Here is a 16,533-nt window from a genome sequence, read left to right as displayed (position 1 = left end):
AAGAAACTCTCATAGAAGAAATACTATTGAAAACCATTCTGGAATATTTTAAATGAGTCTCACTCCGTGAGATAAATCAAGTCGACGACTAAAACAGCTTATTCCGCCATCCTGCTTGAAGAAATAAAATATATATAAATTGATTTTAAAAAACCATTGCCGTCACTTTCTTAAAGAGATTTGAATTAGTAACAACATTGTAAAACCTTATGAAGGTTGCAAAGGAGCTACTCAGAAATCGTTTGCGCTCTCCGAATCTCACTAATTGATGTATGGGAAGTTCGATAAGTGCACACTTTATTATAACCGAGCGGCTAATCATAATGTACTGATAAGTCAGACAAATATTATACTTACTCGCTGTCTGGATCAAGGGCTATTGAGCTGGGTTGTTCCAATGCTGAAGAGATTAAAATAACTTGGTTGTTTCCATCTAGGTCTGATACGGATATCCTATCATAAATTGTGTCCGTCCAATACAACTGAGATGTCCTCCATTGAACAGCTAGTCCATAGCAGAGACCAATATTGGTAATAACTGTACTCGTGCTTTCCACATCGATCCGAAATCGTTTGATGTTCCTTTCTGTCTCGTCGCTCCAAAATATGAAGCCTAAGCTGAAATGAACGTCTATGGCAATAGCTTTTGTAAGGCCTGGAATCACTGAGTTTACGTTTGATTTTCCATGGTCCACTGCTACTATATCAGTTGTATTTGATACCAACAAACATGGCGGAGTGCAAATTATTGCTATGAATAGAAAAATTCGAAGCCGTAAAAATGGAGAGAGTGTATGGCACCAAACAAGATTGCTGATTATTTTATCGCTGGCAGCGCCTGTGGGCAGTAGCAAGCGAATCCTGTGCTCTGATTGAACCCTTTGTAATCTGATTGGGCCCATCTTACCCATCTAATCCCGTGCAAAATAAACATTGTGTGGAGCAGCATGGAGCGGACTCACAAAGCTCGTAATTTTAGGACTTTGTTGGCGATGGAAATGCAAAAAGCAAAGAACCATACACGACACTCATAGTTTTATTATGCTTCAAATACAATCGGCTTTCTTCACGGCGGTCGGGATAAACAACTCATTCTTGATTCCTGATAAAGCGAGATATTTTTGCTAGGTAGAAAATCCTTTTTTGACCAAGCTTGCTGGGTCAAGATTGCGTTTTACTTTTTAACTCAGGCAATATCTTGCTATCTTGACCTCAAGCTTGGCAGCAAATAAAAAATATTGACGACTGTTTTGGGCCAACCAGTTTTCATTAAAAGATCGGTTATTGTAGCTTTAACCTTTCTTAATCACTGAATCTGGGAAGGAAAATTCCCTGATTTTTCATAAATTAAGGATTTTTGTTTAACCAACGTCGGCTACATATATTCAAAACTGTATCCAACTTCTAAGTACAATCGTATATGCAACAACTTTTGTTAAGCGGCATCATCTTTTCACTATTTCCAGTAGACTAAATGAGTCACTGAGTATTTGTGAACAGGAAATTGTTGGACCCAGATCTCAGGCAGCAGCTTTTACTTCGTGTGAAAAGTCTAAATTTCGCGTTTGTGTTTCTTTTCCTTTTGTGATGTGATGATCATAAATGTAAACAAGAGAAACCCTGAATTTTGCTGAATTGAGAAATTACACGCACAATTCTCAATTATTCCTGAGGTTTAATAAAATAATAATAAAATAATAATAAACACGCACACCATCAAGAAACCCTCGTCAAATTCGAAAACGACCTGCGATCTAAAATTGGGAAAAAAATTCTTACAAATTATATTTATGAAAAAAAGAGCGAAGATCAAACGAGGTAGACGCCCAGAGGCGTGGGATGCTTAATTGGGTGTGGGAGACAGATTCAATGCGACAATGCAATATCAAAATGGTTTCGAATAACCTGATAAGTGCTCAAAAATGAGTTATAGAATAACCCGTACAACTGCCGGATAATCTTATTAACAACCGACTGATCTAGTGATCTTTCCGAGTATGGTGTGTTATCAGGTTGACAACACACCTAGTCTGAGAGACCGTTTAAATCCGGATGACAATCTGAGAGATTATTACTATCGATAGGCTGGGTGCGCATAACTTGCCTAGTGATGCTTACAATTGTCCGAATTAGTGCAAACAACTACCTCATTGATATCTACAAAAAAGTGTTTCCAAGCACTAATGATGCCTGGAAAGTCAAAGCGCTCTCAAACAAGGCTCTTTTTAACATGAAATAACACAAGAACAAACGGTCTACATCTAAGAATTAAATATGAATTTTTAACCAGAAGTTCGCTAAACATGTCTGCGGACTAAATTCCATTTTAGAACCTATTTATCGCCTTTTGAGGCCGGTAATGAGCAACAGGGGCATCTGGAATCTCATTTGTCGATAACTGTTTGCTATCATGCAAAACAAACCCAATTAATTGTATATAATTATAACAATAATGCCAACCACCACGTTATCGTCTACATTTTCTATTGACTCGGATCGTGAGATTTAAACATGCCTTGGCGTATTTTCATGGTTTGTGCACACAAAGAAAAAAAAAGAACAGACAAACTGGAGTCTCAAAAAGATCTAATTTTAAATAGCACTATCATAGTGCAAAATTTACCTCCATCTGATCTTGAACTTTTCATCGGAAACACTAACACTAACTTCATCCACCACAAAAAATTGCTCATCTTCATAAGTCGTTCCTGAGTCAATAAAGAAAGAGAATGAAAATGTTTTAGCACGGTGTATCTGCCGTGAGTGGTATTCTTGCTAAGTGGGAAGAGTGAGATGGAAGAAAAATCTATCTGCGGCTTTTTTCCCAAGACATCCTTTTTGTTGTGCCTTCAGGAGGACTTAGAACGAAGTTTCTTGGCTTATGCAAATTATAAAATAGGGTTTCTGACAAAGGAATGAAGGCCAGAAATATTAGAAAGGGTATACATCATGCAGGACTTCTCAATAGAGATGTATAATTGTTTTCGACCATCCAACCATTCATTACTTTCCCCCCGGCAAGTTTCTATGTCAAATGTCTTGTATTTGACTGCTATAGAGCTCTCTTGCAAGCTGATTTGAGTCAGCATTTATCAAATACCTTTTCCACTTGGAAAAATTACGAAACAAACGTTTAGTTTCTGACGTTGGCAAACAAGAGGTACAAATAGGAAAGAAAAAATTTAGGGACAGGAAATAAATAACAAGTCAAATACCTTTACCACTTGGAAAAATTACGTAACAAACGCATAGTTCTGACGTTGCCAAACAAGAGGTGCAAATAGCAAAGGAAAAATTTTAGGGATGGGAAGTAAACAACAAGTCAAATACCTACACGTGGAAAAATTACGTAAGAAACGTACATTCTAACGTTGGCAAACAAGAGGTGCAAATGGGGAAGAAAAAATTCAGGGATGGGAAGTAAATAACAAGTCAAATACCTTTACTACTTGTACAAATTACTTAACAAACATATAGTTTCTGACGTTGGCAAACAAGAGGTGCAAATAGGAAAGAAAAAATTTAGGGACGGGAAGTAAATAACAAGTCAAAAATAGCCCAGGGATACTCTTAAAGATCAAACTCTAAAGGACCGACTGATAAACGAGTTGCTCCTTTCAGTAAATTAGGCAACATTTAAATGGACTCTCATACGACAATTCCCCCGCAACAACATATTTGTAATCTATACCTCACTATTCTATTTGCAGATACACTAACGATGAATTTTGACTAACCATTTTCACTTTGATTGCAAGTGTGACCTCAATGTTCTATCTTAAGTAACCTTGGGTTGACAAACGAATCTGGCAAGCAGAGTTCTAGATCCAACTAGCCTAGTTTTTAAGACGTTTATCGGCCAGGCACAATAAAATCATTGACCTGTGGCAACTAGTTCACCCCGCGTTTCAGCACTAAAGAGAACAAATAAAACTGACCTACACAATTAATGAATAAATAAGCAACTCGTTTTTGCCACGATATAAAAAAAAATTTAACTTAGTCGTGAAGCTTTTGGCCCACTGGGACGATTGATAAACGAGATTTGCTGTTAGCAAGGTAGCAAGAAGAATTTTATAGTTGTGTAGCGTACAATTGTGACCCTTTGTTTGCAAGGTGTATTAATCAGCTCCAAAAAGAGACTCAAAAATGTTTTACTTCAGTTGACGTTGGGTTGACAAACGAAGCCGGCAAGCAGAGTTCTAGATCCGACTAGAATATTTTTTAAGAAGTTAATCGACCAGGCAGAATAAAATCATTGATCTGTGGCAACTAGCTCACCCCGTTTCTGCACTAAAGAGAACAAACAAAACCGGTCGACACAATAAATGAATAAATAAGCAATTCGTTTCTGTCTCGATATTTAAGAAATTTAAACCTAGTCGTGAAGCTTTTGGCCCATTAGTACGATTGGTAAACGAGAATTGCTGTAAGAAAGGTATTAAGAGAAATTTTAGAGATAAGAACGAAGAATTGTGACCAATTTTGGTTACTACGCAATGAATCGATTGACTTTGCTTATCAAGCGTCATATTTAATTTTTCATTCTGTCCTGTGATTAAGAACGCAGAACTGTCTCTGTTAAAAGACATTTACCACGATATAGACTGAACCGACGACGAGACCAAGGATTAAGCAGTATCGTAAAGACTAGATATCATATCTGGTGAGATTTCTAATGCTTGATATAACATGTATTTGGAGAGACTATACTTTCATCCCTACAGGCCTATTCGTAACATCGTTCATATACTTTATAAATTTGCATAAAAATAATGCTTTAATTGCTACGCAGAAACGTTTTGTTTCTGTGGCGACATGAGGACACGAGTTCATTACGTTTATTGAGTGATGATAATTCGGGTCGGCGAATGATGAGTAACTTTTCTTTGAGGCGGAGGTTGCATCTGAAAGTATGGTCTCTCTGTTTTTTCCTCCTATCGCAACATATACCGCGCTCTACTCCCACGTATCGAGCACTGTAAAACGGAAAAATCATTACACAGACTTCCTAATTCGCTCCAGGTTAAGACTTGTCGAGCACTCTACGATAATCCGCGATGAAAAAATTCGTTATTGGCTGGTCCACAAAGAATATTCCTCTAGCATCGCAAAACGACTTCTTAGCAGCATGCTTGTGAGCTCAAATTTCTAGGACCCCGTTTAATAAAACGATCATAGCTCAGACGCTCCTGGCAAAATGTGACGACTATCGATTTTAGAGATTGATTCTTCAGTTTCTAGCATCAAGAAAAAAACGCCTCAAGATGTTGAGCGAAGAGAAAGTGGCTCCATGTTATCTGGGACAATTTAAATCGTTTCCTGAAGTTCGAACGAATAGAATAGAAAGCATGAAAACATAGCGCTGAAAAGTGCCATGACTAAACAATGAAACTAACTCATTCCGCAATAGAACTACCTCTATTTTACCCGTGAGTTTGTTTGCACCACACATTTGTGGTCTGTAATTTAATTCTCGGATGTTTGACTGTTTCTCACATAACAACAATATTGTCAAAATCAAATTACTCTGTCAGACGTAATGTAAACATGGACATCGCTGACTCAATCTCATTTTATTTCAATTTTGGGAAAGGCCACTACTTCGTTCTTAGGCTAAAACAACACTTCTTCGACAAAGCGCGATTTTTTTTTTAAATGAATAGTGTAAATCTTGCGATAGTTGACTGACGAGAGAAAGAGGTAGAAACTTGCGCTCGCCGTTCGCTATCATTTGAAAGCTTTTTAGGCAAAACAAAATTTCTGAGATAACTTCTTTTCCATTAACACCACGACTGTATAAAAACGACAAACGACAGGACAGGAAATACCTTGAAGAATATGAACACTTTGAAATGTTTTTGACGATGAGGGCTAAAGTCATTGTTTTACCGAAACGTGATTTTAGTTATAAACTGAAGCTAGTATCAAACGACGATTGGTAAAATAGGTTTTAATTTTTCTGGGCCTAAGCGTTAGAGAAAACCCAGATAAGACACGACTTACCTTCTCTTCTTTCTCGGATCCTTTGTAGTTTGGTTCCCTTTGTTGATGACCTCTTCTCAGTCTGTTTTCGGGAGCGTCTTGGTATTTCCTTCTCGTGTTGCTCTTCGATAAATATTCGCCTTTTACTTATATCTTTTCTTGTTCTCTTTCGCGTTCCTTTCGCCATATACTGCCCATTTTGGTGTCCTCTCCAACTTTCTTGCGCGTTTTTCTCGATTTGCTTTGCGGCTTTCATTTCTTGCTTTTTTCGGTCGCTCTGTCTCTTTCTTTTCAGCCTATTTTCACTCAAAACTCTTTCTCTACGAACTTGAATTACAAAAATTTCCCTCCCTTGACAAAGCTTTAGCTCTGCCGGTGTTGTTGCTTTGCGATTTGATTAGAAATTGCAAAATACTGAGAATTACTGTTCAACTTCAACCTCACCGATTTGATTTCCCGCTCAAACGCGGGTTGGAAATTATTTGCTTACGTGGCTTCATATCTACAAGTCCACGTGAAGCCCTCGTGTAATTCCTAACCGTGTACCTGCAGTACGCTACACTGAAGCTCGACATTAGAGTATGCACACTTCATTGTCATCTGTTAGTGTCTTCTGGCGCACACTAGTGGGGTATCCAAGTTACGCACGCAATCGCGCTTGCGCATTGCCTTCTCCCTCGTCCTTCCATCAAATGATGGCTAAGATAGTGACCGTGGTACAGTAGGCTGCGCATGCTAAGAGTAGCACCTTATACAGTCGATCGTATGGTGTCAAGTCTAAATTTTTTCCTGATGGGTTAATACTATTTCGTATAATTATGGATCTACGCCGCGCACGCTGCGAGCTCTGCTATTATTATTATTATTATTATTATTATTGTTGTTGTTGTTGTCATTGTTATCATCACGAAGAAGAAAAACAAACAGGACATTTTTCCATCTATATCACGTTAAAAAGTTTTTTTTAGCAAGAGTATGTATGTAGGATTTGTATTTTTGGATCTATCTTTAACTAGCAACATGTTCCTACTATTAGCAAAGTTCGTATCAAAGGAAGCAATTTTCAGTTATCGAGTGATCAGTTTAGTCGTTTAAAAGAAAAGGAAAAATTAAACCACCTGTCGAAGTATATGTTTATTTGCCTGAGTGTAAATTTCCGCTACTCTTTAATTGCAGATTCTGTAAATCAAATTATTTTAAAAGGAACAAGGTGAGCACTAGCAGTTCGACCCTTGGAGACGGCCCAAATAACGGCATAGTGGAGTATCAGCTACACAACAAAACACCCGATAACTTTCTCAAACGTGACCGCAGATCCCCATATTATCTCACTGATGACCAGCACCAGCCACAGCATGCTGTTCGTGAGCGATATGGTCCTCAATGTAGTTTGCTTTGTTCAACCCCACACTGCCAAACTCCAGTCACGCAATATTTCTAAGGATTCATGAAATACACGATAGCACCCATGTAGTTCAATTCGCAGTGCACAAATGTAAGTGGCACTAAAAAATAGAAAATATATATATATTATAAACTAATATTTTTGGGGGTGAAATAAACTGTTCGGAGGTAATGTGCCTATATCCACAACTGTACTCTAAACAACTGGAGAGTACAAGTGAAGTGTGAAAGTGCATGGGAAAACGTACCTTCACGTCTTTCCTGTCGTTAAATGTCCAATAGCATCAGGCAACCGTCAGTCGTCCTTTAGAGGAGTTAGACTATCCGATAACCTCTTAAACCTATCAATTCGAATCGCTACTGTAGCCGTCGACCTCAGATAGGTTGACTGAACCATAAGATAAAAGAAGTGTTCATTTAGAGTTGATTATCTCTCTGATAGGAAACTTCCGTCAAACATCCAAAGGTTAGGTCTGCTTGAGGCTTACTTCATGTCACGAGGAGCTTTTGTAACTACTATATGCACTATAGTTCTATTCAAGGCGGTTTTAGAGGACCCCCCCCCTCCCTTTTTTTTTTTAATAACTACTCTTCACTCGTAGCACGCTGTAGCTATATATGTCACGATAACTTGCTGATGTAAAGAAGAGTAAAGAATGGTGAAATAAAGGAAATCTCCGCACAAACTCTGATTAATTGATTGATCGATTCATTGATTCATTTCTTCTGGCAAAGTAGCTTAAGGCTTATTAAATCATGTTGGTTGTCTTCGTTGCTGTTTCCGTAACAAATTCTTTTTACAGGATAAGGTTGTTAGCCTTAAGCCTAACCCCCATGCCTGAAGGGCCGTGGGACTGTCTTTCTGTCCATATCTAGTTTTTTGTTTTTTGTTTTTTTTTTTTGTACTCTTAACTTTATTGTGTTTTTTTAATACCTGTAAATTAGCCGGCGTGCTTTCACAGACCCCGATTTCGGTTCCGTCTGTGAAAGCACACCATTATTGTAGCTAAGTGTATATTCACAATAAACTCTTATTGATTGATTGAGTCTGGACCTTACTCCTTGACCTTTTCGGCTTGGGAGGCCCTACCAGGGGTGTAAACACCCCCGCCGGCAGTCGCTCGGACGCACAAGCCACTCAGCCACGACAAGGCAACAGTCCCAGCGAGCAGGGGAACCCTAACCCTAACCCTATCGACTGGGTCCTTTGTCCAACAATGGAAGATCAGCGAAGAGGCATAAGATGGACCCCTTTTACTGTACTCGAAGACCTCGACTTGCAGATGATTTAGCCCTATTATCCCATGCGCGACAGCACACTCAGGAAAAGACAGACTGGCTCAGCATGTTCAGCAACCAGGTCAGCTTGAGAATTAGCTTGAAGAAGACGGAGGCCATGTGTGTTAATGTCCCTTCCCCAACAAAGATCAGGGTAAGAGGACAAGACATTCCATACACCAACAAGTTCACATACCTCGGAAGTGTGCTCTGCCAAGATGGGGGTACTAGTGTAGATATACAAAGCAGATTGAATATAGCAAGAAATGCTTTTATGAGCTTAAGATCAGTGAGGAGGTCAGCAAGCTACAGCTCAAAGACGAAGCTAAGAATCTATCAGAGCTGCGTATTGTCAACTCTCCTTTACGGCTTGGAATGCTGGCGAATGACAAAACAAGACCTCTCAAAACTAGCATCCTTCCACACAGCTAACCTCAGGAAGATTCTGAGAATCTTCTGGCCTCGGAAATATCAAACGACCAGCTACTGAGGAAAACCAAGCAGGAGGATATTCGTACACTTGTCAAGAGGAGAAGATGGAGGTGGATCGGTCATGTGATGCGGAAAGCCAGTAACAACATAGCCAGAATTGCAATGCACGGGACACCTGAATGCAAACGAAGCAGAGGGCGCCCGAAAACAACTTGGCGCATGACAGTAGAGAAGAGACTAAGGGGGCTCAATTACAGCTCGACCACCATTGAAAAACTGGTTAAAGATAGACAGGGTTGAAAGGATTTCGTTGCTACTCTATGTGCCACACGGGCATGATGGGTAGTTAAAAAAAAAATCACGTTGAATACCCTTCTATTATTAACTAAAACCCGGCTTTTTGTGGAGAGATATCTCACCCTGAAAAGCCAGAATTTAATTGTTTGATTGCATCCATGTGAAAATCACCGGTGATCCTTGCAATGCCATTTCATATTTTTGGTCATATTCAGCTGTTTTTGCACTCTATATCATATCCTAACTGTATAATGTAACATTTAGTGACATTATACATTCAATCCGACATTTTTTTTTTTCGATGTACAAAGGCTTTTTAGACTATCTCTAGCTATTTGATGAAAGTTTGCTGTGGATCCAAACGCGAATTAGACCTTCCTTGTGACGGTTTCCGGCGGTTACGAATTGCTTTCAGATACTTTCCGGCATGCAGAAATAGTCAACTAGAATATTCTTCCCCACATTTTCCACTAAAATTCAGCTGAATTCACCCTTGTGGAAACTTTTCCTATTAACGAATATGAAATACGTTCATGAAAACTGTAGGAAACGATTCTTGTGATGGTCTTTGTTCAATATAAACAAGATCTTGTCCAAAGCTTCTATGATGTTGCGGAGAAGAGTGTTTACTTAGTTTCTTTTTTTATTTATTCTTTTGGACCCTTTTTTGCCTTTTGTCAAATATGATTCATTCCTTTCTTTAGGGTAGGCTTCTCTCTGAAGTTCTTTTTCAATTGCATGGCTTAATTTTCGCAAATTACTATAGAATCACGATACCTATTGGCCCCGGTCAAGTTGTTGTCACGTGCTATGTAGTTTACAACGACAAAAGCTGCGAGTGTACCTCCGTTATGCCGTTACCGTACGTGAATATGCATTTCGGATAGTGTTCATCTAATTGGAGGAGAACATTGTTCGCCTCAGGGGCAAAAAGCACATCTGGCAGAAAGAATAACACCCATCTAATACTAAAAAAACGACTTCTGTGAATGAATTCAATTTCCACTGCAACGTGAGCAACAAAATGACTTGTTTTTAAAATATTAAACCACTGAAACAAAGAGCTACATAGAAAAAAAGTGTAATCGAAAGCGAGAAGTTTCCTGAGACCACTAAAAAGAACTCCTGTCAGCACGGGAAACACATGTACACATTATATGGCTTTGAGGATAGTATGACAATGTACTTAAATATTTACTTTATAATTTTCAAGCTCCAACTTTAATTTGCAATATCATTAGTTGAGGATTTCTGAGAGAAATTTACCCCATCGTTCACTTAGTGAATTATTTATGTTATGATCTTTATCGGAGTTCATTGTAATCATTTTTAACACGACTCTCATTTTCTATATGTGGGCTTAGAGCAGATTAGTAACAGATTATAACAACATTAGCCATCATCAGCTTATACGGTTGTTTTAAAAAGGCGTATTCCAACGTATCCTATTGCGAAGGTTTTTTTTTCGTTTGGTAACACCTAGATGTCATGTTACATCATTACAAGTAGAAATTCTTGGCGGATAAGAAAACATTTCAAACTCGTAATGGCTTCAGGTATTGTTGGTTTAAGAATTTCACCATCTGATCTACGGCAAACCGAAGACTCCCGCCCTATCCAGTTCAAAACCCTTGACGAAATTGAAAGGTTTGCTCGGCAAGAGAGCTTACCTTTAAGCTAAGTACTCTGAATTTGTAACTTAGTCTGTAATTTAATTTGCTGCTTTTATGATGGCTGACAACACACCCTTTCAATCTTTCCTTCCTTTTAATCACTTGGATCATGGTTCCTTTAATTTAGCAGATCATGAATTTTCTCATGGTCCCTTGAATTACGATGCCAACCGTCTTGAAACATTATTATTTAATCCTGTTGAAAGGCCCGAGTAATTTAATCAGCTTTCTAGTCATCTCAGTCCCGACAGAATTTTTTTCCCAGCAAATTTTCAGATCCAGATGTAATCGAGTCACTTTTCTTGGAAATTATTGTTCCCCACGGAAAAAATATTATTGTTGGTTGCGTGTACAGACCACCAAATCAAAACACTACTATGTTTATTGAAAAATTCAACAATGTTCTCTCACTAATTTCTAAAGACAATAAACATTGTTATGTGATGGGAGACTTTAACCAAGACCTTCTCCAATACAATCATCAAGTTCCAACACAGGAATTTATTGACAGCTTATCTTCACACGCCTTTCTTCCTCTCATCTTCAATCCAACACGCCTCACTTCATGCTCTGCGACGCTAATTGACCACATATTCACCAACAAACTTGCCCATAGTGTTTTTAGTGGCATTATTCTAAATGATTTATCCGACCACTTACCCGTTTTTGCATATTTTGACGACACAACTCTAACGTGCAGAAGAAAAAGGAAAATTGTGATGCGCACATTCAATGACGATAATTTGCATAAATTCAGCGAGGACCTTTCAAAGGCAAAAATGGTCCTCATTTCGCAACATGGAAGATCCCAATGAAGCCTACAATGATTTTATTGAAGAATATTCCAGAATCTATAACACTTGTTTCCCTTTAAAGGTTCTCAAAGGTAAACAGGTAACCAAGTTCTTTTCTCCATGGCTTAGCCCTGGACTTCTGAAATCCGTTAACAAGAAGAACAGGCTCCACAAAAAGTTCGTCTCATCACCTTCCACATCTTCTGAGACGAAGTATCAAGCCTACAAAAACAAATTCACCCATCTTATTCGCATTGCCAAACGAAAATATTACGACTCCAAATTTGAGAATGCCAGAAATGATCTCAAAACAACTTGGAAATTGTTAAAAGCGGTTATTAACAAGCGTAAAAGTATGTCATCTCCTCCCACATCATTCAAATATGAAGGCAGAAAATTAACGGATCCAATGGAGAACGCTGACAGATTCGGTAAATACTTTACAAACATTGGTCCCAGACTCACTGCTCACCAGTAGCTTTTATTCCCACTCAAACCCAAATTGCTTATAATCCGTACTTAATGATGAACTCCAAAACATTGATGTTTGGCTAAAATGCAATAAGCTCTAACTTAATATAAAGAAAACTAACTACGTAATTTTTAAACCCAGACCGAAGAAGTTTAACTCCAGCATTTCTCTCTCCTTTGGAGGTAAACCCCTACAACAATCAAACGTAATTAAATTTCCTTGAATCTTGATGATCATCTCACCTGGAAACACCATATCAGCTATGTATGTAAACAAATCGCTAAATCAGTAGGTATTATATTTAAGTCTCACTTTTTTCTATCCTCTACAAACAAACTCACTTTGTACTACACCTTAATTTATCCTTATATCGTTTATTGTAACTGCGTCTGGTCGTCCGGATACGTATCTAACTTAAATATAATTTATTACTTGCAAAAGCGAGCTGTGCGGGCTATCACCAACTCAGACTATCGAGCCCATTCCGCTCTTTTATTCTCTAAACTAGGAATTTTAGATATTTTCCAAGTCAATACGTTTGAAATCGCCAAATTCATGTTTTATTATTAATAGAAATAAGTTATTGCCTCCATTGCTTCTGTCAATCTTTTTGTAACGAATAGCCAAATTCACAACTATGGTACCAGAACAGCCAGTAATTATAGTGCCTAAAATTTGAAACTCTCTTCCTGTTTCAGTCACTCAAACCTTCTTAGTTTTAAGACGAAAAAGCAAGAGTTTTTACTTAAATAATCACTGAGTTGGCCTAGCCGCACATTCGTAGCACTTTTTCTTTACTTTATTTATTAACGTAAATGAGGTGGCTCTCCCATAAGCCCAGTGGCTTCCTGGGTATTCTCGCCTTCTAGCTATAACCGCTGTAAAAATTTTTTTGTATTGTGTAAATAAGGCAAACAAAGGATGATGATGATGATGTCGAAACTTTTGAGCGGCCTGTAAAAAAAAGGGAAAAAAATCTCGATTTTAATCTCGCAGACAACTTCACGTTAACTGAAAGTAGAAGCCTGGCGACTGCATTTTTCAAAAACCAACTCTATGATACAACCTGAAAACTCTCAATTTGTTTTCTGAACGCTTAAGACTAGTTTATGTGCTTTACTCGCTACAAAATTCTACAAAATTTAATCTGCATTGATCCGTGGGGGTGAGTTTTCATTTTCTCACTGAAGATTACGATAAAATTTTGAGAATCAAATCAGTTAAAATTTACTGATAGTCATAAAGACCATCTTCTACTATCAAGTTTCTTCAATTTTCTTGTATGATAGTCCTTGTCTGGTAATTATCTTCGCTAGACAGCGTACAGGTTGAAGCTGTTTTCAAAGCAGCCAGGTTCTTTTGGGAACGCCATTGTTGTAAATCAAACGAGGAGCCAAGTGTTTGCAAATTTGTCCGAAGTACTCATTACGTAAAAGGCCTCCAAACCAAGACTGCTATCCAATGCAATCTGTTACGCAGATTTTTGCCAACCGTTAAATTGATACCCAGATGTGATGTGTAAATTGCAAGTAGAAACATTTGAGCGGTGTACAAAAAAATTTATGAATGAATAAAGAAGGGAATTATAACTCAAAAGATTCAATGGGACTGCAACTCTCGATTTGGAATTTCACACAGCATTATGGTTAGTGAAAATTGTAAAAAAGTTGGATTTTTTTTTCACACCTCTTTAATGTAACCAAAGTTTCATTTATTTTTCTGAACACTGTAAAATAGCTTGAAAGCTTTTTCACGCTCAAATTGATTTCACAAAATTTTATCTGTAGTGATCACTGGAAGATGTGCATTAATTTTCTCACTGAATGGTACTGTTTATAAACTTTCCTTGTGTTCTAAATATGTAGATCTTTTGTCTACTGTTTTTATACAAACGACCTTAACTACAGTAAAATTTTGTGCGTGCGCTGTGCATTGTAACGTTACGTAACTTAGCAAGAATTTAATGCGCTGTGCATCGAAGTTGTTAGTTTTACTCAGTAGGTCCGCTTGCAATTATATTTCATATTATGTTTTATCCAATCATATCTCTACGTATCGCACTCCGTACCGCCGGCAGTAATTCAGCAGTATTTCGTCAGCATCGTAACAAATGCAAGTTTTAGTATTTTGTGGGCTTCACTGTTATTTTCGTTGTAATTTTCCTAAGTGTATTTAGTTTTAGAGTATTTAGTTTAATTCAAATTGTAATAGGTTTTCACTCGTTCTTCTTGTTTAAAGTTGGAACCGATTCTACCAACTGTTGATATGATATATATATATATCTCTATCTCTATCTCTATCTCTCTCTCTCTCTCTCTCTCTCTCTCTCTCTCTCTCTCTCTCTCTCTCTCTCTCTATATATATATATATATATATATATATATATATATATCTATATATATATATATATATATATACCATTAAGTCGCGTTAAAAACTGTCTGTATTTATTGCTGAAAGCCACCCATGGCAGCCACGTCCCAGAAGGGACTATTATGCCGCTAAACCGATAAGAAGTATAGTTTATTGCCTAAATGAACGAGCAAATCATTTTACCATTCAAATTCATTGATCAAAAGAAGCACCTCTTCATATTTCCCTTATAAAAAATTTTACACTCCTAATTTGGTCTCAATCTGATCACTCTAAAGGAAGCTGTAATAAACGAGTGAAGCATTTTACAAAGAGACGGGACTGCAAAAAAGCCACACAGTTTGGATTTCTCGTCACAAAGCTAGAATGCGACGATATTCCATCCACACAATGTCGAATATTACTGAAGTCGGAAATCGCTCATCGACAGCACACTTTTACTTCTGCGCCAATGGTTTGAATGGGCTTCATAACCAGATCATATCATCCTTGAATGTGTTTATAGCCATCTCATCATTTACAGGAAACCTCTTCATAATTGTTGTCCTTCAAAAGGTTACTTCGATTCATCCGCCATCAAAACTTTTATTCAGCTGCCTAGCATTGACGGATCTTTGCGTCGGAATCATATTGCAGCCTTTGTATATCGCCTATTTGTTGTCTCCGCACTAATCTAGTCTCTGTTACTATCTGGAATATGTTTCTCCAATTGTGGCCTTATCTCTTTACAGCGTATCTTTACTCACGTCAACTGCAATTAGTGTGAAAAGATTGTTCGCGCTGGTGCTTGGGTTAAGATATAGACAAACCATTACTAGGAAACGGGTCTGGGCCTTTGTAATTTTTTCTTGGCTTGGAAGCAGTAGTAACGCAGTAGTTTACCTATATGGATATCGCATTCTTTTATCTACCGCCAGTGCAATAATGTTGCTGTGCATATCAACGTCTACGTTCTGTTACCTGAAAATCTATCGTATATTTCGCCATCACCAGTTTCAAGTCCAAGAACATATTTACCTCTCGCAGCCAAATAGGAAGCAAGTACCGATCAATATTGCACGATACAGAAAGACAGTTTCCAGTGCACTTTGGATATCACTGGAGTTGTTAGTTTGTTATCTACCATTTGTTATAATGATATTCATAGAGTACATAAGTTATGCGCCAATTTTTGCTCTATTTTTTTGAGTTAGCAATAACTCTTGTTTAGTTGAACTCATCACTGAATCCATTGCTGTACAGCTGGAAAATCAGAGACGTAAGGCAAGCAGTGAAAGATGTTGTCAAAGAGTTTTTCTGCTTCCAAAGTTAGTATTGTTGCAGAGATCTTTGCATTGGCCGGATCTGCCTGATCACAGAAGTCATATCAAAGTCGGCCTCAGAGCAGGAGGCTTTTTTTAATCGAGAAAATTAGATTTCACCAACATTAAATAAAAAGGGAGAGCTTTGCTCGCTGAAGATCCGTTGGCTGATCCTCAGCTATTTGTTGTCATTATAGTGATGACAATGCAAAAGGATTGTCATCATTATCATCGTCATCATTATCATCATCATTATCGTTATCACATTTATGATTGTACGATGATCTATGAATTATATATATTTCTTACATGTTTGTAATTTCCAAAATTTTTTAGTCTCACTGATAGTATTTAATATTTTCTAAGATAAATAATTAGTGCATTGTTTCATAAGGCCTAGGTTTGCGGCCGATATAACGCGCTTAATGATTGGCTAAGAGCGAGAGTAAAGCAGAGCTTAAACTTCCAATAACTGAGACTAAAGGCCCCATCACGAATCATAAAACAGAGTAATAACGCAAAAA

General features: G+C 37.8%; 2 protein-coding genes across 2 annotated transcripts; both read left to right on the top strand.

Annotated features, from left to right (window-relative positions):
- Positions 1–8,632: 8,632 nt before the first annotated feature.
- LOC149046106 (uncharacterized) lies at positions 8,633–9,157 on the top strand. The gene has a single exon (XM_089206001.1). It carries the CDS (start codon positions 8,633–8,635, stop codon positions 9,155–9,157), a length of 525 nt encoding a protein of 174 aa, XP_089062127.1.
- A 5,941-nt stretch (positions 9,158–15,098) lies between these two features.
- Positions 15,099–16,020, top strand: LOC113668827 (adenosine receptor A3). The gene is given in 2 exon segments (XM_089206556.1): positions 15,099–15,887; positions 15,889–16,020. Coding segments are annotated over 2 exon segments (921 nt in total).
- Positions 16,021–16,533: the final 513 nt, after the last annotated feature.

The sequence above is a fragment of the Pocillopora damicornis genome, chromosome 5, assembly GCF_964200805.1.
Source record: "Pocillopora damicornis chromosome 5, jaPocDami1.2, whole genome shotgun sequence".
Classification (NCBI taxonomy): domain Eukaryota; kingdom Metazoa; phylum Cnidaria; class Anthozoa; order Scleractinia; family Pocilloporidae; genus Pocillopora; species Pocillopora damicornis.
Note: the sequence above shows the minus strand (reverse complement) of the source record. Positions and strands in the feature narration are given on the sequence as shown.

Coding starts and splice junctions, on each gene's coding strand:
- LOC149046106 (XM_089206001.1), top strand. CDS start 8,633: ATGGACCCCTTTTACTGTACTCGAAGACCTCGACTTGCAGATGATTTA.